A 26,575-nucleotide genomic window follows, 5' to 3' on the forward strand; every position below is an offset into this window, starting at 1 on the left:
CCCTGCGGAGGAGAAACAAAACGGGCCATGAAGGCAACGCAGAATAACCCGGGGGTGAGAGTGCTCTGGAGCGGCAGGGCCACCCGCGGTGAGGTGCGAGCCCGGGCTCTGCTCGAGTTCCGCCCAGCCGCTCAGCGCCGAAGCATTGGGCCATTCCCTCGGGGATGAGGTGCTGAAATCTTGTGTCTTGCTCCCAACTCTTGTGCTGATGGGCACAGAGTTGAGCGGTTCTGCACGGTGGCTCCCAGGGTCCTTGCAAGTGCTGGAGTTCTTGGAGACACGGATTTCTTAATTTAGGGCTTGATCTGGCGAAAGAAGGTGGCTGAGCCCTGTGCACGGTGGCGTTTTGGGATTTCCCTGTTTGGTGCTAGGTTTGGTGTGCTGTCAGTGCCTGTTGTCTAAATCGGACATCAGTCAAGCAGCCTCTTCTCCATGTGGTGGGGACACCTGGGCAGAGCAGTGGGCTCCAGCCTGCAGGCACATCTTCTCCAGAAGAAGGAGGGAAACCCCCTCTTGCTGTGTGCAATGTTTAAAGTGGGAGGCACAGCTCACCATTTTGGGTTTTGGGAGGGGTTTCACACTGGGCAGATGCTCGCAGGATCTCTGAGCGGATACTGGACACGAGTGGTTTCCTGTTGCTCTTCCAGCTTCAGCTGCAGGATCTGGGACCAGCATCCTGCGGCGCTGAGCACGGGAGGGTAATTTCTGCAGTGGAAATTTTGCTCAGTGGGAACAAAAAAAAAAAGAGGGGAAGATGTGGGTGCACTGTTGATTGTCACAGTTTTTCTAACAAGATGATGCCGGTCTCCAGCGCTCTGGGGTCCTACGGCTGACCTCCTGGGGCCGGGGGGTGGGAGGTCTGCGGGGGGTGTGACCGGCCACGGAGGAGCCCTTGGGGCCACGGTCCTTGGGGCTGCCCGGCAGGAGTGCCCGGGCAGGGCTGAGTGCGGGTAGGGAAGAGCTGGAGAAACGAGGCAACCACTGGTTAAGCAGCTAACGAGCTGTGCGGGACCCTGGGCTGCTTTTGCTCCCAAACAAAAGCGCATGTGGAAACAGCTTGGGAGCGTGTGCTGATGAGTATCTCCTCTTTCCGATGTCCACCGCCACAGCAAGATGTATTTATTTGGAGAAAGGAGTAAATTTCTTTTCCCCTCCAGGAACTATTGGTCCTGGAGAGAAACCGCATTCCCAGAGCCATCTCTTGTCATCCTTCCATGACCCTCTTCCTCTGCTCCCCGGCGCGGGGTCCTGGAGACTTCATTGCCTGCTTTTGATCCCTTTTGATTTGAAGCTGCAGTGAGCCATGGCCTCGGAGAAGCCGAGCCCCGGGGGGAGAGAGGGCCGGGGGCTTCGCAAGAGGCAGCGGGGACGTGGGAGGGGGAGCAGGAAGGAAAATATTGAACTTAGTGTGAAAACCAGTGAAGCAAACAGGGAAGGCAAGAAGGGGAGAGCGTCAACTGCGGAGCGGAGGCCAGGAGGGGACGGAGCAGCGCGACCATGAAGTGAACTGCGTGAGTTTGTGCCGGGGGGTCCCCCATGGCGCGGGGGCCCGGCAGGCGGTGGGAGGCCAGAGAGCCCCCCCGTGCAGGAGGGCTGGGGGGCCGTGTGCGTGCCACCGCCCTGGACACCGCACCCTACGCTGCAGCGGGGCACCGCGTCGAGGCCTCCACGGGCCACGTGCGCTCTGGACCGCGCAGGGCTCCGGCCCTCCCCGCCGATGCCCAGGGCTCCGGAGCGGGCGCGGCGGGACCTTCTCGCCCTCCGGGAGGTGCTCCGGCCCGGGGGGGCTGTAGCTCTCGGTCCTGAGGGACCCCGGGGAGCTCCGGCCGCTGTCCCCGGGGGCACCGGCTCTGCGCCGTGCGGGACGCCGTCTCTCCCCCCCGCAGGCTCCGGCTGTCCAGGACCGCTGCGGGCGCTCGCCTCTCTCCCCCGCGGGCTCCTGCTCGGGGCGGGGCGGGGGGGGCAAGCCGTGCCCCCGGCGGGGCCGGGCCGGGGCGGGGCGGGGCGGGCCGGGGGAGGCGCCAGGGCCGGCGGCGGAGCGCGGCGAGCGGCGGAGGCGGCGCCGCCGGAGCCGCCCCGGGGAGCGGGGCGGCGGCGGGCGCGGAGCCGGAGCCCGGAGCCCGGAGCCCGTCGCCCGGGGCCGGGGCCATGCGGCGGGCGGCGGCGCTGGTGCTGCTGGCGGCGGCGCTGAGCGGCGGCGGCGCGGCGCGGAGCTGCCCCGCGCAGAGCCTGGGCTGCAAGTGCGCGGCCGAGCGGGCCAAGGCGCCCGGCGGCCCCGCCGCGCCCCGGCGGCGGGTGGTCTGCAGCGGCGGGGGGCTCCCCGCGCCGCCCGAGCCGCGCCTGCTGCCCGACGGCACCGCCACGCTGTGAGTACCGCGCCCCGGGCATCGCCCCGCGCCCCTCCGGCCGAGCGCCCGCGGGGGGGGGGGGGGGGCTGCGAGCCCACGCGTGGGGCGCGCGGAGCCGCTCGGCGGCGCCGGGGGGGGGGCTGGAGCGGCGCGCGGCGGGGGGACCCCCGCACCGCCCCACGGCGGCGGGTACGGCGGGGCCGCGCCGCTCCCCGCGGCCGCGCTCCCACGGGCGGGCAGGTGCCGGCGGGAGGAGGGCGACGGGGGGCAAAGCCCCGCGGGGGGAGCGCGGCGCCAACTGCTGCTTTTCCACGGCTGTTTCGCGTAGTCGGCGGCTCCGCGCGGAGGGGCGCGGTGCTCGGCCCGCGGGACCGGGCTGAGACTGCCCTAAACGGGGTGTTGCGGCTGCGGAATAACGGGCGGGACGCCGCTCTCCCCGCGGCGCGGAGCACGGGTTGGAAGCGTGGACGAGAGCTGAAATGCAGGAAACGGGCTCCTTCCCCACGCTTCCCTCCGCAGCGCCCGCCGTCTGGGCGCTGGGGAGGATGTTTGGGGTTGAAAGCCACGGCTCTAACTGGAAATACGTGCTGAAAAGAGATCGGGGCAGTAAGTGGGGTTCGGCTTTGCGCAAAGGGTCTTAAGCTGCCGTTTGCGTCCCAAAAGCTTCCTCGTGCCCTCGGTGCCGCGGAGCGCTGGGGTTTCGGCCGGCGCTGGCAGCCGGCGCGCTTGCTCGCTGCAGCAGCGGATTGCAGGGTTTATTTATAACTCCGGAGGAGGCGTTTGAATTAAAATCTGGTTTGGAGGGCAGGGCCGGCAGCGCCGTTGCTGGAGGGAACGTCGCTTTCACCCGGAGCGTCGTCCTGCGAGGGTGGCCGTGCCTGCCCGCTTGAGCGTGCCCACGGCCTCAGCTCTCCACCTTCTGCTCCTCGGGCGGGTTTTGCTGGACGCTGCGGAGGATTGGGGCTGTGCGGGGCAGGGCTGGGGGCTGCCGTGCTCCTGGTCCCGTCTGCTCTCACGTGCTTGAACCCACTTGGCCACGCTGCCGCTCACATGCCGGAGTCGCTGCTATTTCTAAGCATCTCTCGGTTGCCATGTGCCGTGCCACTCACTGCAAAGGGGCTTCGTTTTGGGGTGACGATGTCTGCTTTGTGAAAATGGGGTGGCTGCGAAGGGGACCCAGCTGACGCCACCGTCTCCCATGTGGAGTGCGGCCGTGAAACACGCCTGTGCCGCGAGGGTGCCAGGAGCAGGGTCTGAAGTGCGACGGTCGTAATAAAAGTGTAAATCGTGCTGGAGCAGCAGCACCGATGTGTGTCCTGGGCTTCCCTTGGTGGGGGGACACTGGGAGGCTGCAGCGCAGGTGGAGGCTGGGCTCTCGGGTCGCCCTCTCCCTCGGGCGGGCTTTGCTCTTCATTTCTTCCCTCCTATGGCCCTTTCTTATACGTCAGCCCCTTGCAAATACCTGTGGGGACGTTTGAGTCCTTCGTCAATTTGTATTTGGGAAAAGCATCCGATTAGTTGCCTGCCCTGGTGCTTTCTCCAGCTTGAGTGAGTGTAACTGTGGTGTGGAGTGTGAGTCGAGCCCTGCTGCAGCCCTGTGCCGGTGGAGCGGCCGAGGTGGGCTGTGCCCGGTGGGACAGGGGCATTTGGAGCCGTCCGTGCTGGGGCCGGCTCCCTCGGAGGGGCCGCGATGGCCGTGCAGAAGCATTAGGGCATTACACGATCCCACTAAAACGTGACATGAAACCTACAGGCGTAGGCAGAAACCTACAAATATGCGGTGACCCTGGGCTCTGCTCTCGCGCAGTAAACATGATTTATTCTAAACCCTTTCCAGATGGAACAATCAAAACCAGAGACTCCAGCTTTGGGAGCGTCTCCTGGAGCCACTGGGGTGCGGGCAGGGAGCGGAGGAGGCAGCAGGGCCCGGGCACGTGGCAAGGGCTGCACGTGCCTCAGCGGACACCCCACTAGGGACAGCCAAATTTTGAGCCCCGCGGGTGAGCCGGGTCCGAGCAGGGCTCCTACACGTGCCCCGGGGATGCTCAGGTCCCATCTGTGCCCCAGGGATGCTCAGCATCGCTGTGGCCTCAGCTGCGGGAAAAGCGTGGTGTGTTTTGTGCAGAGTAACGCTTAAAAGCGGAGCCCTGTTCCAGTCTTCATCCGGTCCGGCCCGGAAGCAGGCGAGCGTTAGCGCTAACGAGCAGCGCTGATGCTGCGCACGGGGGGGGGGGAGGCTGCTGGCGCGGGATTGCTGCTGTCCCGGTCACGGCTCCGGCCGCCTGGACGATGGCTGGGGACACGAGGGCAGCCGGAGGAGGTCGGGCGCCTGGAGGAGGTCTGCCGCCCTGCAGGTCCCTCGCCCCGGCTCTTGTTTGGCTTTTTCCCACACTCTCAGTTTACTTCTTTATTTATCTTTAATTATTAGGCCTGCGCTGAGGAATCCAAGGCTGCCTCCGCGGCAGCTGCTGCTTATTTACCCCCTGTGCCTGAGAAACCCTCGCTGGCATCGCAGCCTGCAGATGGGCAGAGCAAGGGACGAGGGATGCCCGCGGCCCGGGGACCTTCCCTGCAGCCAGTGCTGGGCTCGGCCGTGCCGTCCCGGTGTCCCGGGGGATGCGGCAGTTTCTCACAGGGAGCGGTCTGCCGAGCGGAGACGCGGCTCCTTTTCTCTTCCCTCGGCCCCTCGCAGGGATCGCTCGCTGCTTTGGGAGAGAGCAAACCGGAGCCAAGGCAGTGCCCGCAGATGTGGAGCTGCAGAAATTAACTCCATGTGGGGAAGCCGCGGTGGCAGGGAACAGACCCGGTGCAGCCGGGGGTGCTGGGAACCGGTGGCCCTGCTCCATCCTGCTGGCGGGTGCAACGCCCGGGGCCGCGGCACTGGAGCCCCTTGAGCTGCAGGACAGCGGCGGGACAGGGAGACAGGGCGCTTCGGTTCTTGCCTAAATATCCACAGCCATCCCGGCCGTGTCCTGCCGGTCTTCGGTTCTACCCGAGAAACTCATGCCATGGGGAGACCCGTGGCCGATGGGCACGGAGCGGCCTGCCGGGACCGGTGCAGGCAGAAGCGCTGCCTTCATCACGGAGAAGGCGCGGGGAGCCGCCACAGGGACATGTCTGGGGTCCGGCGAGTGGGATGATGCTCACAGGGACGTGATATCCCCGTGCAAACCCAGCAGACGTTACAAGGCCTGTGCTCTCTGATACCCGCCCCGTTTTATACCTGGAGGTTAATTCTTGCGCCCAGCTCATCGCGGGGAGGACGAGGGATGCCAACCCTAATGGACTGGGTTGTCTCCCCTTTTTGACCCGTAGTCCTGCAGAGCTCGCCCGGCTGCGGCTGTCTCAGTGGAGCTTGCACCAGTGCAGCCTGGGGCACAGCGCTTCCCCCAGTCCCTCCGTCGTGGTCCAGCCTCCTGGTACTGTGGTCTCCCCGCGGTTCGGGGCCAGGGGATTTGGCACCTCTCGGGGACGTCCCTCCGGCACGGCTGCGAGGTGCCGGGGCTGTGCAGATGTGTATTAACAAGGCTTTAATTCCCTCCCCCTCCAGCTGACCCCCGTGCTAATCGCCTAATGGAAAAAGCACTGTATCCCTAACGAGACCCAGATAGCCGCGCCGGCCGCGGCCAGCCCCGCTGTCACACGGGCGGGAGCCCAAACCTCTTCCAGATGTGGAATCCCAGCACAGGCCTCATTTATGTGCACAGCTTGATTGCACTGAAATTACAGATTGTCTGCAGGGAATAGAGGGCTTTGACTTATGACCAATTTCCAGTTCCACTTGAACTCCCCTCTCCGAGGCTGGGTTATCCTGGGCCCTGCAGATGGTTTCTTTCCCAAACCTTTTTCAGCTTTTTATTTGTTATTTATTGGGCTGCAGCTCCGGCAGGTTTGGTCTTCCCGGGGGCTGGGGGTTGCGGTGCTGCCCGGTGCGTCGGAGCATCCCGGCCCTGCCGCCCTGCGCCGGCTCTGGAGGTTTCGCCCTCTCTCCGGGGCTTATTTTTCCTGTGCTAACAAAAGCCGAGCGTTGGAACAGTAATTTTCACCATCCGAAATAGCCCAGCGTGACGCGAGGCTGGAGGCAACGCCCCGGGGAACGTTGCAGGGAGGGGAAGAGCCCCTGAGCGCCCAAACAAAGCGGGGAGGGGGTGGCCCCCGCCACGTCGGGGGGTCTCCGGCCCCCTTGGGCTGTGAGCTGCGGGGTCCCCCCGGGATGCTGCCGCCTCCAGAGCCCTTCCTGGTGCCGGAGCCCTCGGCATCTCTCTCGCCAGCCCCGGGGCCCCTCTTCTCTTCCTAAAATCCCTCTGCAAACCAGCGAGCTCTGCTCGGGGCGCAGCCTGTGCCGTATCTGCTGCGAGCATATGCTTTGAATTAATGCACTTGGAGAGCAAAGCATAGCCGGCCTCCCCGCCCCCACCGCGGCCCCCCCTTATTAACCTCCGCGCCGCTGCCTTTCCCCCGCCTGCCCGGGCCGGGGAGCCACCGTCTCCCCGCATCCTTTTTTGGTTGGGTCCAGAGGAAGTTTATTGTTTCAGCAGCCCACTTTCTGGAGCCGTTATTTATCCAACTGGATTCCAGCACGCTTGAAAAAACAATCTTGTTTTTTTCGCTTTTGGCTCCTCTTTTTGAGATGAAAAAAAGAAGAAGAAGAAGGGATCTCTCTATCTCCCCGCCTGCAGCCTCGCAGGGTCCGAGCCCTGAGAGCCCCGGCGCGGGCGGGTTGGAGTGAGGATGCTGAACCCCTTCCAAGGCTGAATCCCCCCAGGGCGGGAGGCTGCTCCTCGGGGGGCTCCCTCCGGCCGCCTCTGTCCCCGCCACGTATCCCCCCGTCGTTTCCGTTTGACTCGACGCTCTGGTCCTTAATCCCCTCATTGTCCGGAGAGACTTTTCCAGCCATCGCTCAATTAGCCGATTATTGTCCCGGTGGCGGGGCTGTCCCCGGCAGGCGAGGGGAGCCCACCCGCCCATGCACCGCGATGCCGGAGGGTCTCGGCGCGACTGGGTGGGCTGAAGGTGCTGTTTCGGGCGGGAGGATGCTGGAGCGGCGCGAGGACGGTCGGGCGTTGAGGGCTGGGGGCGTGCACGGGGTCCCCAGCTCTCCCCACCACGCTGCGCCGGGCGCATCGCTCCAGGCCCGGCTTGGGGGGTACCTCTTGCCGGGGCGTTTGCCGGTGCTGCCGAGGTGGGGAGTCCCAGCCTGGGCCGGAGCCAAGGCTCAGCCGAGCGGCGGCCGTGGAGGAGCACAGCTGTGCTTTCATGGCCTGCCAAGCCTGCGGACGGCTGCGGCGTGGGGGCACCACGTCCCCTCTGCACCCCCGGCCCCGCGCAGACCTCGGCGAGCATCTGGGGAGCTGCCGCAGCCCCTGCCTGGCACACTCCCCAGCCTGGGTGCCAGCATGGGGTCCCGCTGCCCCAGTGCGGCTCAGGGGCTGCTCACCCATGACCCCCATGTGCCGGGTGGGGGTGGCCTTGGGGGCACACTTACTCCATTGTATTTTGGGGATTCTCAGTGAATCTCCAGTAAGGGGATAGTGCCGGGGACCCGCAGAGGGCTCTGCTGCCTGCGGACACGTGGGGCCGGAAAGTCCCGTGGAGCCTGATGGGAACTTCCTGGGAAAAAAAAGGAAAACCGTTTGGAACATAATATCCATAAAAACAGCAAAAGCAAAATAAAACCGTGTTTGAGGATGTGAGTTGTAACAGGGGAGCGTGACCCGGCTGGCTTCTACAGGATGGGGAAAAGAAGAGCCAGGATCGCTACCCGGAAAACGGTTTTCTCAGGAAGAAAACTTTCAGTCAAATCGTTACTGTGAGCGCAATTTTTGTGTGCCAAACACTCATTTTGGTCGAGGACCTCTTCCTGAAGGAAGGGCAGACCAGGTGCCGAGCAGCGAGGCATTGCACGGGCAGACAGTGCCCGCAGCTCAGGGTGTCCCCCATGCCGTGCCGGGGTCCTGGCTGTTCCCGCGCTTCCCGAGAGCCGGTCCCAAGGGGCCGGTGGCTCCAGGGGTGGCTTCGTCCTTGGCCGAAGTGCCCCACGGGGAGGGCGTCCCACGGCTGCTTTCCCGGCCGTCGGCGGGCGGGTTGCTGGCCCGGCCGCCTGGCTGCGGATCACAGGGGAGGCCGATCCCGTCGGGGCTGCGGGAGCGTTGCCTTTTAAGGCGGGGAGTTTTGGTTTTATGGCAGAGGCGCAGATGGTCCCAGGGGTCCGCGAACAAAGCGAGCATCCCTGGCGCTGCGGCTCAGCCCTGGGGCGGCCAGGGGCTGCGTTCCCAGCTGGGCGCAGCTCTCCGGTGCACTGGCCCCCCAGTGCAGGCAGCCGGCTGCCAGCTCTCTGCTCGCCGCGCTGGCGGCACGTCCGTGGTTGTAACCCCCTGCAAAGCCCATGCCCTGGGAGCCTCTGGCATAGGCAGGTCCAGTTTCCCCGGGGTGCCCGGCTCCCAAAGGTCCCACGTGTCCTTGGCCATGCCAGGGACGCCCCTGCCGCCCCGGGCCAGGGTGCGGGAGCAAACACGGGAGGTCTGAGACCAGAGTCTCATGCACTCGTCTGGTTTCTGCATTTGCAGCTCACACGGACCCAAAGGGCTGTTTCAGCAGGGTCCAGCGTGCACCCTGGCTCGGCCCCTGAGACGGGGGGTTTCTGCTCACTCCTGCTTTAGTGGGGAGCCCCCGAGGTCCCCCCATGCACACGCAGCCTGTGGAGGCTTTGCTGGGTTGTGAAATCTGCTGCCGCTGGAATTAAAACCTTCTGGAGCCGTTGGGGCCGGCACGGCCTTGAGCAACAGCTGATGCCGTGACAGGGAATTGAGGCGCACCATGGGGCTGCCGTGCCCCGGAGCCGGGGCTGCTCCAGGAGCATCCCTGCTGCCCTCTGCTCTGGGCAGGGTCCCGCGGCCGAGCCTGCCGCCGGCCGGCACCGCTGCTCGCTGCTGCTGTGCTGGGACAAGCTGAGCCTCGTGAAAGCGTGGTCCCCGCAGGGAGGAAAGGGCGAGATGTGGCCCCGGCGGCTCCGGCCACGGGAGTGTGGAAGCAATTTGCAGGCTGGCGGGGCTGCCGGCTGCTTCCGCTCCCCGCCGCTGGCCAGGTCGCAGGGCCCTGCGGATGCAGTGGTGCCCAGTGGTGGCTCCTCATTAGCACAGGATGTGGCCCAGCGCAGGGGGCTGCACCGCCTGCTCCCAACCATTATCTTCCCACCACACTTTCGGGGTTTGGCAGCCATCCCTGCGGCAACGCAGCCCCCTGAGCCTGGTCCTGCTCTTGCCCCGGAGCCCAGCCAGGGAGAGCCGAGTGCGGCTGGCGGCAGCTGCCGCAGGCTGGGTGTTCGGAGGGGACGGAGCTCTGCAGCACACAGCCACCATTCAGCGCGGCTGCAGAGTCCGCCCGTGTGTAAACAGCCCCGGCTCCAGCCCTCAATGAGCCCTTTTTTCCCTGCGCCTCTCCCCCGGCCAGGGCTCCAGGGTGCCCTCCCAGCCCCGGCTGGCAGCTGCTCCCCCTCTGGTTTTGGATCACGTTTGCCGGCGGGAGCAACGCTGGTGCCCGCGCAGACGCCTGGGAGTGCTGGGGGAGCACCTCTGGTCCCCGAGAACTGGTGGCTCCTGTCCCCAGGCTGGGGTCTGGCGCTGCTAATTGCCACCGACACGCTTCAGTGAGCTCCTGGCTGAATTGTTGGGTGCTTGTGCCCTCCCTTCCTCTCGTGTCACCCCGCAAGGGCCCCTTTGGCCAGCAAAGCTGTTTATTTTGGAATAAAATCTCAGCGCTGGGAGATTCCTGGGACAGCTGTGATGCTGTGACCAGAGGGTGGTCAGGTTGGTGGCGGGCAAGAGCTGGGGGTGCTGTGGGGTCCCCTCCTGGCTGCATGTCCTTGGGGTGCCCTCTCGGTGCAGATGCTGGGGTGGGGACCTCGTCGCCCACATGTGCAGCTCCTTGCACCCGGCTCCAGGTACTGGAGCGATGCCCCCAGAGCCGGCACAGCCCAGGGCACCTCCAGTCCGGTGCTGCCATGCATGTGGACCACACATGGCATCCCAACGTGGCCGTTGCATCCCATGTCCCCACCTGGCCGTGGAAGCCTGTCCCTGTCACCGCCTCCACCCCGGTGGCATGGCCAGGGCTGCTGCTTCTCATGGCGGGTCCGGCTGTCCCCACTACCCCTCCTGCCTCACGGGTCGCCAGGGCACGGACAGGGCTGCCCGGCAGGTCGAGTAATGGGGCTGCCCCTCTCCCTCTGCTCTTCCCACAGGCTGCTGAGTAACAACAAGATCACGGTGCTGGAGAACGGCTCTTTCTTCGGGCTGCGGGCTCTGGAGAAGCTGTGAGTGCCCAGCGGGCGGCCGGGGGGTCGGGGCAAGAGGGACGGGCAGCAGCGGGGCAGCTGGGTGCAGGCAGGGCTTCCGTGGGGTGTGAGCAGGGTGGGTGCTGGCGGCACCGCACGGGTCCCGCTCCTGACGTCACTGCTGGGTGCTGCGGCGGGGCTGGCACTGGGGCGCAGGGTTTGCCGCTGGCACTCACGGGCATCTCAGGGACCCCGGGAGCTGTGCCGGGGCGGGAGGCACCGGGGGGGCCCGCGCTCCATGGGGGCCGGTATGAAAAGCAACATTGTCCCCCCGAACAAAGTCAACTTTCTTATCTCTCCATGAAAGGCATCTCTATGGAGGGAGCTGTAATAAGGGGAGATTTATGGCCCCCATATGGGTTTGATCTGTAGGTATGCAGGAGTGGGGACCGGCGCACTGAGGGCGTTTTGTTCCCCGCCGCGGCCCCGCGAGGGTCTCGCGCATTCCTGCGCCGAGCAGGGCCGGGCAGGCTCCCGTGGCGGGACACTCACCCGGTGTGACGATGTCCTGGCTGCCAGCGCCCGTGGGGCATTGTGCGGGGGCCGGGGCTGCGGTTGTGGGGTCCCCTTCCGTTGGGCAGCGGGTCCCTGTCCTGGCGTGCCTGGCCCGGCGTTTTGCCGCAGGGCATTGCTCTGGGTGCAGATGGGCAGGGGTGGGTGGGCAGGGCAGCAGGGAGGTGAGGGCAGCAGAGAGTGCAGGCAGGGGCAGGCAGAGCGCCCGGGGCTGGGGGACCCACCGGGCCAGGCGCTGCTTGTGCCGCTCCGCAGCCGCACTGGTGCGCTCGGCCGGCGGTGGGTCTGGGGAGGGTTACAGCCCTGCCGAGGGTTCGGCACAGCCCCGGCATGCCGGCCCTGCCAGCCAGCGGGCTTGCGAGGGGAGCGGGGGCTCCCCTGGGGCAGCGGGACCCGCACCGCCTGCGTTTCATTAGCCCGAACAAGGAAGCGTTTATTAACATGGATCTTGTTGGAGTTAGAGGGCACGCACCTGCCCTGGCGCGCGGTGGAGCCCGGCTGCTCCGGCGAGCAGCGGGGCTGCGGGGCCATGGGGCCCAGGGTGCACAGTGCCCGCTCGTGGCATTGCGCTGGGACACACATCCTCCCGTCGGGTGGGGTGCACAGTGTCGGGTGGGGTGCTGGCACCCCGGGGTGCACGGCGCTGCGGTTGGGGTGCACAGTGCTGGGATGGGGAGCAGGCATGACAGAGCACGTGGTGCCTGGTGCATGGCGTTGGGGCTGGTTTGGGATTTTAAAGCTGTGGAAATCCCTGCAGGACTGTTTTAGGGGTGAGCGGGAAGCAGTCACCTTGGGGACCCTGTGTCCCTGCAATCCCACATGGCCGAGTCCTCCTCAATGCGGTTCCAGGCATGGGGTCACCTCCTCCTGCCGCTGAGCTCTCATTAGCAGGAGGGATTAACGTGCACGGGCAGGGAGGAACCGGGACTGCCGCAGGCGCTGCACTCGCCGCAAAGGGCCGTGGCGGAGCCGGGGGCCGGCACCCCAGGAGGATCGCAGCTCTGCAGCCCTCGGGGTGCCTGGGGTCCCCCTAAAAGTCTCTGTGCTCTGGGAGAGCAGCCGCCCTGTGTCACCTCCCGCTCACCTCTGCTGTGCCGAAGCCTGGTGTGGGTCAGAGGGGGGAGCGCCAGCGCGTCTGGGGGGGCCGTGGGCAGCGCTCCCCCATTCCAGGCCGGCCAGCATCGTGCCACACTGCGCCTGATTGCTCTCGACAGGAGCCGTAATTGTTTTCATCGGGTCGGTTTGGGGCCACGGCGCAGACGTGCCCCATGGAGGGACCATGCTGGTGTGGCGGGGATGCAGTGGGGGCTCCAGCGGCCCCTCACTTCTCATCCTGAGGCTTGTGGGGCCCCTGCCCACCCTGGCTGCCTGCCGTGGGTGCTTCGGTGTCCCAATGTGATGAGGGGAAACCCGTTCCTGGGGTCTCAGCAGTGTGCAGCGTGCCCCCACGGACCACCGCCCCTCTGGACGTGCAGCTTGGCATCTCTGGTGATTTGTAGCGGCGTAATGAGATTAATGAGTCTGAGCGGGGCCGGTATGCAGCCGGGGCGGCCGCGCTCATTAGCACAGCCCCGCTTGGGAATGTCCTCCCCTCTGCCGGGGCCAGCGCTCCCCCACTTGGGGCTTCGGGCTGCGAGGGGGCTCGGCTGGGTGACGGCGGTGACGAGGATGGAGTCCATCCATCTGTCCGCCTACACTGGGCTGCAGCGGGTGCTGCTGCATGCAGGGAGCTGCTCATGTGGCTGTGGGCTCAGCCGTGGGATGCTGGGCTCCTTGCAGCTGCACTGGGCTGGATCAGGCCCTCTGTGCCAGGGTTTGCTGCGTGCATTGAGGCTCGCTGCCTTGGGGCAGGAGGCAGTTGCTTTGTGGGGTCCCCATGCATGCATGGTGCCAGGGGGGTCCCCGTGCACACGTGGCACCGTGCCGCTGCTGGCTCTGGTGCCTGCAGCACGTCACCCCGCCGGGGCAGGGGGAGGAGGGGGCTCAGGACCAGCGGAAACGCGAAGGCAAACAACCTCCATGCGGAGAGAAGAGCCTTATCGTAAATCAGCAGCAGCAGCCCTGGGCCCCCAGCCAGCGGGGAGGAAGTGACTGAGCGAGGAAGGCTCCCCGCCAGGCCGTGCGCCGGGCTGGCCGTGAGCCCCCGGGGCCCAGCATGGACCCGGTGGGTCCCGTCCCTGGCCGATGGTCCCCTGCAGCCCCCAGCCCCCGGCTGCACGCAGGCCTGAGCCAGGGGCGCTGAGTTTTGGCAGCGGATGTGTTTTGGCTGCTGCGTCCCTGACTGCTGCGGGCCGCGCTGGTGGTGTGTGCCGGGTGGGTGTCCGGGGTGCAGGGTTCCCTGGGGACCCCCGGTGGCCCCCCGGTGGGGAGCGGGGCTGGTGTGGATGGTCTCCCTGGGTGCGTACGGACGGGTGTTGGCAGGACGGGTGTTGGCAGGACGGGTGTTCATGCAGCGGGTGTTGGCGTGGGCGGTGTTGGTGCAGGTGAGCGGAGCTGTTCCTTCAGCACCGGCACTCACCTGGCCCTGTGCATCCCTGCCTGCACCCCTGCCTGCATGCCACCCTGCACCCCTGCCTGCACCCCTGCCTGCACGCCAGCCTGCACGCTTGCCTGCACTCCTGCCTGCATGCCAGCCTGCGTGCCTGGCCGGGCCCCCGGCCATCAGAGCCGGCAGGAGATGCTTTTGCCCATTGGGGGAGGCCGGGGAAGGCAGGCGTGGGCAGAATTGTGTCGGCCGAGGGGGGCCGGGACGAAGCCGGCCAGGATGGTGTCACACCGTGTTTCCCTTCCCTGGAGTTTGTACCGTGGCGCCGTGAACCCCCCTGCAGCGAGCCCTGCCCGTCTGGGGTCAGCTGGGGACCCCCAGAAGCTACGTGTGTGAGTTTTAGTCTGGAGGCAAAACATGCCTGCGTGTTTATGGTGTGCAGGCAGCATCGCCTGGATTTCCTCTCCCTGTGTGGCCCCTCCTGTCTCACCGGTGGGACCCCCAAACCCGCCTGCACCCCAGGTCTGCTGGAAGGGTTTGCACCACTCCCCCATCCTGGCTGCCAGCTTCTGGCCTTGAAACGAGGGCTGTGGCTCACAGGGTGTCCCCGGGGCTGCATGCAGAGCAGCGGGTGACCCAGTGATGAGCTCCATGGAGACTGCTATAAATAAACATGGCATTGCCATATGGATCCCATTTCCGCTCCCAGCCAGCACCGGTGCTCAGCAGGAGCTGCTTTGCCGGTCCCCAGGGCTGGACAGAGTGGCCATTGCCACCGGTGCTCCCCACCATGACGGCAGCCGCCCCGTGCCGGCACACGACTGGCTTGCCTCTGATTAGATACATGCCTCCAATCAGGCTAATAACCCAAACGAGCTTCCTGCGGGCTGCAAAGCCCTTTTGGGGCCGTGCTGGCAATTGCAGCATGCTCTTATCCCACATGCAGGAGATAACCTGCCAGGATACGGCTGCTCCGGAAACAATGTGCAGGAGGGGACGGCGGCCACCGCTGGCCTGCGCGGGTGTGCGATGCTCCGTGGTGCGTGCTCGGAGCATGCAGAGGGGCTGGCATCTCCTCCGTGAGCGGCGGGGAGCCTCACACCTTCCCTGCGCCCTTTGGAGAGATAACGAGAGGGAAATGGGACGGAAAGCTGCTAATGAGGCTCTTGCAGGGGGTTTTGCAGCGCCTGGGGCTGCTGAGGAACGTGCGTGTGGGAGATGGGGGCTGGGAGGATCGGGGTGCGCTCGTGCCCTCGGCCCCGCTGCATTGTGACTCCTGTGGACGGGGCTCCCTGCTGCGCACCCTGAGGTCTGTGTCTGTCTCCCGCAGGGACCTGAAGAACAACCTGATCAGCACGGTCCAGCCAGGCGCCTTCCGCGGCCTCCCTGAGCTGAAGCGTCTGTAAGTGCCGGTGCAGCCCCCCCCGGGAGCACCCGGGGCCGGCCAGGGGGAGGGGGGACAGCGGGGTGCCCCCAGCCCTGACAGCCCCTCCACTTGCCTTGCAGGGACCTCTCCAACAACCGCATCGGCTGCCTGAGCGCCAGCGTCTTCCAGGGGCTCCCCAACCTCCTCAGGCTGTAAGTAGCTCCCTGGGCCCCCCTGGCCAGCCCCATCGCCCCATCCCCTGGCTCCTGAGAGGACCCCCCACCCGATGCCACCAGCGCAGGTGGTTTTGCACCCCGGGGCCATCCCCGTACCTCGTCCTGAGGCCAGCTCCTACCCTTTGCCTCCGGCTGGTGCTGGGGCTCGTTAGGCTGCGGCTGCCCTGTGCCCACCCTCTCCTGGTGCCTTTGGGAGGTATTCCCTCTCCCGGCAGGTCCCCAGTCCCCTCCATGCCACCTTTCTCTCCTGTCCCGCAGGAACATGTCTGGGAACATTTTCTCCAGCCTCCCGCCCGACGTCTTCGACGAGCTCCCCTCCCTGAAAGTCGTGTGAGTTTGTGCCCCGGGACTTCGGCACCCGTGGGGTTCCCTGCCGGAGGGTCTCGGGGCTGGTGGCATGCCCCAGTCCCCGCGGGCACCCCGTGATGCCGGCCTTTGCAGGGACTTTGCCACCGAGTACCTGACATGCGACTGCAACCTGCGTTGGGTGCTGCCCTGGGCTCGCAACCGCTCGGCGCAGATCTCGGAGCGGACGGCGTGCATCTACCCCCGGCACCTCCACGCCTTCCCCCTGCGCAGTGCGCGGGAGAGCCAGCTCCGCTGCGGTGAGCCGGGGCCGGGGCCGGGGCGGGGCCGGTGGCGGCGGGCGGGGACGCGGGCTCACCCGGCCGGCTGTGTCCCCCGCAGCGGGCACCCCGGAGCTGCACACCCACCACCTCATCCCGTCGCTGCGCCAGGTGGTTTTCCAGGGCGACCGGCTGCCCTTCCAGTGCACCGCCACCTACCTGGACAACAGCACCCAGATCCGATGGTACCACAACCGCGAGCTGGTGGAGGAGGACGAGCGGACAGGTGTCATCGTGGAGGAGAGCCTCATCCATGACTGCACCTTCATCACCAGGTCAGGGATGGGGATGGGAACGGTGATAGAGATGGGATGGGGACAGGGATGGAGATGAGATGGGGACATGGATGGAGATGGGATCAGGGCAGTGATGGAGATGGGATGGGGAGGGGGCTGGAGATAGAGATGGAGATGGGATAGAGATGTGGATGGACACTTGTGGCTGCAGGGCTTGCTGGTTTGTGGGTACCAAGTACCATGGGTGGGATGCCCAGTGTGGGGACCTCCTGTGCTTCATGGTGTGTGTCCCCATGTCCCCAAGCTTGGGGAACCGCTGCTGCGGGTTCGCTGTGGGGCAGACCCACTGTGCCAGCCCGTCCCCTCTGCCCGCAGCGAGCTCATCCTCTCCAACATCCACGTCTCCGCCAACGGCGAGTGGGAGTGCGCTGTCTCCACCTCCCAGGGCAACGTCAGCAAGAAGGTGGAGATTGTGGTGCTGGAGACCTCCGCGTCCTACTGTCCTGCCGAGCGGGTCACCAACAACCGCGGGGACTTCAGGTAGGGACCGGCGGTGGCGTGGCCGTGGGGTGGGTGCCGTGGCGGGACGGGGATGTGCGTGGTGTGTGCCACGTACAACATGAGCGGTGCGTGCCGGGGCGGGGGGCTCACCGCAGGTGACCAGGCGTCTGGTAGCGATTAGCGGCCGCAGGGAGCGTGAGCGCCTTTGAAGGGCTTCCCGTGCCGGCGGCGCTGCCCGGCTCCAGCAGCAGAGGTGTTGGAATTTCTCTGGCATGAGACGAAAGGCTCCGGGCGCCTGCCGTAACCCCGGCGGGGCTGTTACGGAATATAAATTACTGGTACAGTCAATGTGGCTTAAATTAGCGGTGCCCCTGCCTCGCCTGCTGCTTCCCTCTGCGCTGTGCTGAGCTGTGCGGGATATGGGACTGAGGGGGGGCAGCAGCTTTTGGGGGAGCATCACCCTCAGCCCCCCCAGAGCCAAGGGGAGGCAGGGGCTTGTTGCGGGAATTTGGAGGCTGCTGGTGCCCACGTGCCATGGCATGGTGCTGGACAGGATCCGCGCGGGGGGAGCAGGCGTGGGGGGAAGTGGGTGCCCATCTGCAGTGGGAGGGGGCTGCTGGTGACGGGTGCCCCACAGTCACCGTGTGTCGGTGCCCGCAGGTGGCCCCGCACCCTGGCAGGCATCACCGCCTACCAGCCCTGCCTGCAGTACCCCTTCGCCGCGGGGCCGGCTGGCGGCGGCTCCGCAGCGGAGAAGCAGGCGTGGCGGCGCTGCGACCGCGCCGGGCGCTGGGAGGAGGGCGACTACTCCCACTGCCTCTACACCAACGACATCACCCGCGTCCTCTACACCTTTGTGCTGGTGAGCCAGGGACCGGGGGGGGGCTTGGCCGTGCCAGGGGGCTGGCGCAGCCAGTGACCGTCCCCCCACCATGGCCGCGCTGCTCTGCAGATGCCCATCAACGCCTCCAATGCCCTGACCCTGGCTCACCAGCTCCGCGTCTACACGGCCGAAGCAGCCAACTTCTCAGACATGGTTGATGTCCTCTATGTGGCCCAGATGATAGAGAAGTTTATTGGCTACGTGGATCAGATAAAGCAGGTAATGAGCGCTACGCCTGTCCCTTGCTTGCCCCAGCCCTGCGGGGTATTTTTGGGGTGGAAAAGCATGAACTGGGGTGTTTGCCGCTGGGGACGGCAGTAGCTCTTTGCGGAGCCGCTTGCTGTCTTTGCAGCTGACGGACGTGATTGTGGAGATGGCCAGCAACATCATGCTGGTGGACGACCACATCCTGTGGATGTCGCAGAAGGAGGAGAAGGCTTGCACCAGCATCGTCCGCTCCCTGGAGAAGATTGCTGCCCACACGCTCAGCAGCAACTCCCAGCACATGGCAGTGGTGAGTGGGGGGCAAGGGGGGCTGCCTGGAGATGGGGGGCTGAAGGGGGAGGTGGTTGGGCTGCTGGTGCGGGGTCTCTACCTGTGCTAGGGGGTCTCTGCCCATGCTGGGGGGGCGTCTCTGGCCATGCCGGGGGGTCTCTGGCCATGCCAAGGCTGATGGCCATCCCACGGTGCTATGCCTGGCAGAACTCACGCAACATCGCTTTTGAGGCATATGTGGTGAAGCCCGAGAGCTACGTGGGGCTGAGCTGCGTGGCTTTCCAGCGGCGGGACGGGGGTCCGGCCGGGCGTCCCCCCCTGGCCGAGCGGGGGGCTGAGCCCCTGCCTGACCAGCAGCTGAGGCTTCGCTGCACCACGGGGCGCCCCAATGTCTCCCTGACCAGCTTCCACATCAAGGTACGGATAAGCTGGGGGACGGGGGGGTCGGCGGGGGTCAACTCCTGCTCACCAGTTACTGTGCGCCCGCAGAACAGCATCGCCCTGGCCTCCATCCAGCTGCCACCCAGCCTCTTTGCCAGCCCCGTCCCAGCCACGCCACTGGCTGACTGCAAGCTCCAGCTGCTGGTCTTCCGCAACGGCAAGCTCTTCTGCAGCACAGGCAACTCCTCCCGCCTGGCCGACGACGGCAAGCGCCGCAGCGTGGCCACGCCGGTCATCTACGCCGGGACCTGTAAGGGCTGTGTGGTGGGGGGGGCTTGGGGTGCCCTATGTAGGGCTTTTCTTGGGGGTTGGAGCTCCACGGGGCTCCTTGGGGCTCCTTGGGCTGTTGCCCTGGTGCATTTGCAGTGCAAAGCCATCCCTGGGGGTCCTCATGGGGAGGTGGCAACGTGCCTATGGGATGTGGTGGTGGGGGGGCCCCCATGTCCAGCCCGCTTTGGGAACGCAGGCAGAGGGGTGGCTCTTGCCCTGCTGACCAGGTTTCTCTGTTGCTGCAGACGGCTGCGGAGTGGGAAACCTGTCGGAGCCGGTGGCCGTATCGCTGCGGCACCCCGGGGAGGGCGCGGACCCGGTGGCCGCATACTGGAACTTTGAGGTGCTGGGGGGCATGGGGGGCTGGAGTGCTGAGGGCTGCCAGCTGGCCGCCCAGGAGCCCAACGTCACTTCCCTGCACTGCCGGCACCTCAGCAACGTGGCTGTGCTCATGGTAGGTGGGGGGTGAGCAATGGGGTTGGGAGCCTTGCCCGGGGGGTGCGGAGCCTGGGGGCTGCAGGGGGGAGGTGTGGGGGACAGGGACGGGTGGCGTGGGGTCTGACGGGCTGTGCTGTGCTGTGCAGGAGCTGAGCGGTTTCCCCAGCGAGGCACGAGGCGCCGTGGAGGTGCTGCACCCAGCCATGTACACCTGCACGGCCGTGCTGCTGCTCTGCCTCTTCACCACCATCATCACCTACATCGTCAACCACGGGTGAGCGAGCGTCTTGGCGTGGCCTTGGCCATGGTGATGGTCGGAGGGGCTGTGCACGGGTGGGTGTCTCTGCGGGCGGCTGGCGGAGCTCCCCAGGCACTGCCAATGGCGGGGAAGGTGTGTGAGGATGGCCGTCCTGGAGATGACCATCCAGGGGATGGCCCTCCAGCAGATGGGCTTTCGGGAGATGGCCCTCTAGGACATGGCACTTTAGGACATGGACTTTCAGGAGATAGCCCTCCGGGAAAGTGCTGCCAGGCAAGTGGTGCTGCCACAGGAGCCTGTCTTGGGGCGATGGCTGGATGTGTCCTGCCTTTATGGCAATGGGGGCCTTGAGCTGGCTGACTGTGTCTTGTCCTGCAACGCGAAGCATGGAGGAGGCGAGCGGGACCTTGAGGGTGGGTGTGAAGACCCCCTGAGACCACGTTGGGTCAGAAATGGTGAGCAGCTGGGGCTCAGGGATGGGGTCCCCCCATACCTGGGGCCAACGAGACCCCAGGCGAAGGGACAGTGGGGCAGTGGGCAGCGGAGCGGTGGGCTGGACGGGAGTGGGAGGTCCTTCCCTCTGCAGAAGCAGTGCCCCACGAGCGACCGGGATGGAGTGAACAGGGCACTTAGCAAAGGGCAGGAGCAGGGCCGGCCACGCTGCCAGAGCCTCATCCCAGGCTGGTGCTGGGCTCCCTGCGGGGCCAAGGGCTCTCCACCTCCTCCATCACCCCTGCAAGGCGGCAGCGAGCAGCGCTCGGCAGCAGGTCCTGCTCAGAGCCCCGGGGGCCGCAGGAGCCCCTCGCTGCCCCACGGTTGGCAGTGAGCCCACCCTCCGCCCCCCACCAGGGTGCAGAGGGGCTCAGGGCACCAGTCACTGCGCGAGCCAGAGTGAGACCACCTCAGCAGGCCCCTTACCAACAAGCTGTCTTCTTTAAAGCAAAAAGAACACAGAAATAGTTATATCTAACACTTAACGAGTACTTAATGAGATGCACATAAGGCCAAAGTAAGAGCGTCCTGCTCTCAGTGAAACAAACACTGACGAAGCCAAGCACCGCTCTCGGGCCACATCTGTTACCCTCTTGGAAGAACCCAACAAGAACAGTTGTATCTAACACTTAACAAGCACTTCATGGGATACATATAAGGCCAAACCATTCCTCTTGCTGTAAGTGAAAGAAACACTAGCAAAGTCAAGCAACATTATTAGCCCACATCTATTATCTATTTCTCAGAAATAGCCCAATAATAAGCATGATATTGAACACTTCACAAGCACTTAATGAGATGCAAAGAAGGCCAAAGGCGGCTCTTACTATAAGTGAAACAAACACTAACAAAAAGTCAAGCAACGCTATCAGTCCACATCTAGCTATCATCTATTTGGAAGAACCCGACAGTAATTATGATATCAAATACTTAACAGTACTTAATGAGACACATATAAGGCCAAGCCATTCAGTTTATGATAAGTGAAACCAGTATTGACAGTTAAAGCCAAGCAACACTATCAGTCCACATCTAACTACTGCCCAGTTGGAAGAACCCAATAATAGTTATTATATCTAACATGGAACAAGTACTTAATTAGATAAATATAAGGCCAAGCCATTCCTGTTGCTGTAAGTGAAGCAAACACCAGCAAAGCCGGGCAGCGCCATCAGCCCACATCTAGTGATGGAAACATGATGCTGCCCAGCCAAAGCCAGGACCAACCCAGAGCCAGGGGCACTAGAAGAGCATCCCTTCCCTCCAGCCCAGCTCCTGCCGTCCCCCTTCTCTGCGTCCCAGCACTGGTGGCTCCCTGCTGACAGTCCTGTGATGGACACGTCGCCAGCAGCTATGAGAGTCCCTTTGCATGCACGTATATGCACGGCTTCTTCATTAGCCACGCGCCATTGCCTGGCCAGGGACAGGCTGTGTGGAGCATCCCTCCAGAGCAGCGGAGGCAGGATTTGTGCCAGCAGGAGCTGCGCTGCAGGAAAGGGCTCTCTCACGTGCTGCAGGTAACTGTCCTGCTCGGTGCCGGGCAGGAGCTCATGGGCACCCGTTGTGCCTCTCTTCCAGCACCATTCTCATCCCGCGGAAGGGCTGGCACATGCTGCTTAACCTCTGCTTCCACATCGCCATGACGGCCGCCGTCTTCGCGGGAGGCATCACCCTCACCGGCTACCTGATCGTCTGCCAAGCGGTAGGTACCAGGAGAGAGGGGACTGTCACCATGTGCTGCCGCTGCCTGGGGCTGCTCTGCAATTTGCAGAGTCCAACATGGCGAGGTCTGGCCCTGCCGAGACCTGCAGGACGGTGACACATCCATGTCTGCAGCACCCCCCTTCCCGACCATCGCCTCTCTCCCGCAGGTCGGCATCATCTTGCACTACTCCTCCCTCTCCACCCTGCTGTGGATGGCGGTGAAAGCCAGAGTGCTCTACAAGGAGGCGACCTGGAAGGCACCGCGGCAGCCGGAGGGGGACACATCCCAGCCAGCCCCCAGACCCATGCTACGGTATGAACACCCCTTCCCCTTGCCTTGGCCCCGTGGGGGACCGGGGAGCCGGGGCAGCTTCCCCTGCCCCGCGTCCAGAGGCTGGGGCAGGACTTGCTCTGCCGTACAAGCCCATCCCACCCGCAGCCATGCTGTGCTCTCCCGAGGGCTCGCTCCGGGTGTGCGGTGACACTCTTTCCCCTGTGCAGGTTCTACCTGATCGCCGGCGGGATCCCCCTCATCATCTGTGGGATCACAGCAGCCGTCAACATCCACAACTACCACGACAACAACCCCTAGTAAGTGTCCCTGCTCGACCGTGCCCTCCTCCCCAAACGGGCTGCCTCCCTCCACCTGGGCAAGGGGAACCAGCAGTGCCAGCAGTCCAGGCAAGCTTGGGAAAGGCTGGTGAGATCTTTCCCAAGAGTTATCTATATATTGGTTGCCACCAAGCCCATCCCATCTCACTGGGGCAGGGATGCCAAGCATCACGGTACCACGACGCGTGGCTGCCGGCTGTGCAGGCACCCAGGTCTGCTCATCAAAGCCCCTTTCCTCCCGTACAGCTGCTGGCTGGTGTGGCGGCCCAGCCTGGGGGCTTTCTACGTTCCCGTGGCTTTCATCTTGCTTGTCACCTGGATTTACTTCCTCTGCGCCGGGCTCAGCCTCCAGTGCCAACCGTCGCGCCGGAAAAATGTCCCTGAGCCGCTGGAGCCGCCGCCACGGCTGGGGGGTGCCGGCGACCTCCTGACAGACTCCGGGTCCATCTCTGTCACGCTGAACTCCGGGCCGCCCTGCCCCGAGGCGGACGGTGTCTACTCTCTGCAGGTGCAATTCTGGGCACTGGTGACCACCCATGCCTTGTACGTCGCCCTGTGGACGTTCGGCGCGATGGCCGTGTCCCAGCGCTGGTACCTGAACATCGTCTTCAGCTGTCTTTACAGCGTCACCGCCGTGGCACTGGGACTCTTCATCTTTGTCCACCACTGCGTCCGGCGCCGGGATGTCCTCAACTCCTGGTTCTCCTGCTGTCCCTCCTACAGGAACGCGCTGCCCATGCAGGCGTATGTCCACCCCGGGCTGGCACCGGAGGACGGCTCGCAGGTCTTCATTGGCTGTGACCCAGAGGCGGCTCGCTCCGGTGCCTCCTCCTCCTCCTCGCCAAGCAGCGCCGGCTCGGCCGGGGGCCGCTGCAAGCTCACCAACCTGCAGGTAGCCCAGAGCCAGGCAGACGCCCGCCCGGCCACCTGCCTGGAGCCGGACCCTGCCGATGGCAAGACCGCCGGCGTTGGCAGGCACACCAGCAACCTCCATGGCCGCAGGAACCACCGGGGCAGAACTAAGCAGTGCCGGGACGGGAAGCACCACCGCTTGAAAATGCTGCGGGGCCCCTCCTCGGAGCATCCCTCCAGCGAGAGTGGGAGCCTCCACAACAGCCACTCCGAGAGCTACCACAGCGGCAGGAACAGCCCCATCAGCAGCGGCCGTGCAGGGCTGCGGGCCCCCCAGGACGGGGAGACAGCACCCAGCCACTCAGAAGGTAGTGACGGCAGCCGGCGGGCGCCCGACTTCGCCGAGGCTCGCCGGAGGAGCGCCAGCAGGGACAACCTGCGGCAAGCCAACACCGCCGAGAAGGAGGCAAAGCGCCGGTCCTACCCACTCAACGTGGCCAGCCACAACGGTGGCCTCAAGGGCAGCAAGTACGACATCAACCTGGCCAGCGCCGACAGCGTGGCTGGGATGAAGACTGGCCTCTGGAAGAGCGAAACCACTGTGTAAAGGTGGGAAAGGACCAGACAGCTGCAGCACTGCAGCATTTTCCTCCAGGAGCCGCAGCCGGAGCCACTCGGGGTGTCTGCAAGGTGGCGTCGCTGTGGGAATCGCCACATGCACTAGTGGGGATGGGCGGCGTGGGCAGGGGCGCCGGCTCACCCTGGGCGGAGGGTGATGCTGAGCCCGACCCGTCCCTCCGAGGAAGCTCAAAGCTTCCTGCGGCGGCGCCGGGGTCTCGAGGTGAAAGGCAATCTTTGCTCTTCAGCAGCCTGAATTGCAGCCGTACTTTAATCACTCCTGCATGTCACTTAAGACTGATCCTAAATGCTATTTTATAATATACAGAGGAAACAAATGTCTATTTTTCAAAGCTATATTATTGAATGTATATATATGTATAGACAGATCAGTAAGTGATGTGAGTGCCTCGTTACCGACCAGTGTTCTCCAGGAGCGGGCAAGCCCCCGGGCGCTTTGGCAATAGCCCACTCATGCCACGACTGCAATATTCCCTCCGAGGGGACCACCTCGGGCACCCTTTATGTACAGGCACCGCAGCGCCGATGCCTGTGCAACCCGCCCCCCCCCCCGAGCCTGACCAAGCTGCTTCTGAGCAAGTCAGAGAGCAGCTTCTCCGTCTGAAATGTTTTTACATGCAAGTTTTTGTCTGCGTGTGTTAGATGCCAGCGTTTAGCCCTGGGGGTTACGCGGCTGCCAAAGCAAAAGCCATATTGCAAAGCAAGCACAAGGTAAGAGGAGCCTCAGCTCCAAGGCAAGGTGATTGTCTGCACTGTTTTAATGCCAGACACTAAAATCACGGCCAGAAAAGGCTCCCAAGCCCTCAGAGGCGTAAGCTATGCAATGGGGTGGGCTGGCTGAGCCGTGCCACTGCCAGAGCTGAGACTGACTCTCTCTGCCAAAGCACCAAAGAGCCGAGCCATGGGCAGAGATCCAAAGTGGGTCCTCAGCCTTAACCCAGGGGTGCACGCTCAGAAAATACTTGGGTTTGCTCTTAAGAAGGCAGAGAAACCCCCCCCGCCTACCGGCCTTGCACTCGTGTAAGACAAGAGGAAAGTGCCGGGGAGCAGGGGCCATTCCTGGGAAAGTGGGAGAATGATGCCAATTAAATAGGGACCGTCCTTGGACAGTTCACATGATGCATTCAAAGGGCTGGAACTTGGGTAAGCACTTATTTTTTCTCCCCATTTAAAAACAAGACACCACCCCCCCCCTTTTTTTTTTCTAGCATGCAAATAAAGAAGCCGCACTGCAGACAGCAGCAGGCTCTGGGAGCCTTCCCCTGCCAAGTCTTGACTATTTTCTAAAACGAGAGGAGGTTGGTTACTCCACAGCCGGGCAAGGAGCACCCCAGCCCTGTGCTGGTACAGTACAGTGCTACCTGCTGCCTGCCCCTGCCCGCGCGGGAGCGGGGCTGTTTTTCACCCCTCATCCGGCATCGAGCCCAGCTGACAGCGACTGCAGCCGTAAGAGTGATGCAGAGGAGGTGGGATGGGAGCCTGGTGCCTCCTCTGCCCTTTCCAGCTTCCCCCGCCTCAGTTTTCTCCTGCGTACAAATGAGTTTAATTAAATAGGTTCAATTATTTAGCTACCTCCCGAGGGGTGGCGAGGAGCAGGCAGGGGCCGGCAGGGACGGGGGGCCACAAGGCAGTGGAGGAAAAAGCACTTAGTGGCGGATTTGCCTTGCCTCTGGAAACCCTCAGGGAACCCTCACCCTGCAGGGCTGGGGCACCCCTGGGCTTAACGCGGTTCTGCTGCTCCCTGCCTGCCTCGACCTCTCTGCCCAACCAACAGCTTGAACCACGTTTCATTGCGCCTGGTATTTAATACAATTTAAATCCTTATTGTCGATACCGCAGCCTGCACCGTCTTGCTGATGCTGAGTTGTTATATATGCTTGCTGCACTGTGACAGTATTATATAAAAAGCTTTGTATTATTAATTACACTTTTTTTTTGGTCTGTTTACATTACAAGCAAATGACATATCAACAGAGAGCTTCTTGCAATATACGTGGGGGAGGGAGGGGAAAGTATGCCAAAGAAATGTCTTTAAAGGGGTCTTTTTTGCATTTTTATATGAATAGAATGTTTCTAGCAGATATGTTTTGTTTAATATATTAAAGATTTGCCAATCTGCCAACATCTACTGTTATTTCTCGCAGACTTCGTATTCAAATACAACAGGCCGCCAGGCACAGAGAGGGCACTGTTTTATTGAGCAAGCAGCAAGCTGCCGTCAACAGCCAGCAGCACTGCACACACATGATCCAAAGCTGCGCCTTTGCCACAGGTTTCCAGCAGCTTCACATCCCTTATTTAACCAAGGATGGGGTAGTTTTCTCCCAGCAAGTTAAGGCATCTCCTTGACCCTCACAAACCCATTCTGTCAAAGGAGGTGAAGCACGAGAAGCTGAAACCATCCCCGGAAAAGCCGGAGCAGTGCTACAGCAAACCAGCACCAATGAAGGTGCTGAAGACCTTCCCCTGGGCATCACCCCCACTCTAAGTCCACGGGCTCACCAGACTCGCTCATGACACCGCCCCACAGGACTGGGACGCACCAAAACACCTTTTACCAGAGGCTGCAAAGAGAGAGAATCCAGAAACCAGTCCTGGCATCTCTGCTTGCTTTTATTTCTAACAGAAATGTAACAGAACCTAAAGCAGTAACTCTATAAAAAGCCCCATTTTGGTCCAGAACATGAAGAGGACATAGCCCACTCCCTCCCCACAACCCCGCTCCCTTGGGTGACTGTCCCTGCGGCGTGCGATGGCTCTGTCACCGTCGGGTCTCACACTTTTGGTCCCACAGTCCCTGCTGCCCCGGCGTCTCTGGCAGCACCATCCTCTGGACTGTGCCAGAGA

The 26,575-nt window shown here is 63.8% G+C and overlaps 1 protein-coding gene across 1 annotated transcript; it reads left to right on the top strand.

Moving 5' to 3' along the window:
- Positions 1-2,148: 2,148 nt before the first annotated feature.
- ADGRA2 (adhesion G protein-coupled receptor A2) lies at positions 2,149-25,827 on the top strand. Its single transcript, XM_059831442.1, has 19 exons — positions 2,149-2,366; positions 10,588-10,659; positions 15,009-15,080; positions 15,185-15,256; positions 15,539-15,610; positions 15,722-15,885; positions 15,968-16,181; positions 16,518-16,682; positions 17,304-17,505; positions 17,596-17,745; positions 17,879-18,040; positions 18,229-18,438; positions 18,511-18,712; positions 18,978-19,186; positions 19,317-19,444; positions 21,500-21,623; positions 21,793-21,938; positions 22,127-22,216; positions 22,484-25,827. Exons 1-19 carry the CDS (start codon positions 2,149-2,151, stop codon positions 23,694-23,696), a joined length of 3,885 nt encoding a protein of 1,294 aa, XP_059687425.1. The 3' UTR covers positions 23,697-25,827.
- The last annotated feature ends 748 nt before the right edge of the window (positions 25,828-26,575 follow it).

The sequence above is a fragment of the Gavia stellata genome, chromosome 31 (assembly GCF_030936135.1).
Source record: "Gavia stellata isolate bGavSte3 chromosome 31, bGavSte3.hap2, whole genome shotgun sequence".
In the NCBI taxonomy this organism is placed as follows: Eukaryota; Metazoa; Chordata; class Aves; order Gaviiformes; family Gaviidae; genus Gavia; species Gavia stellata.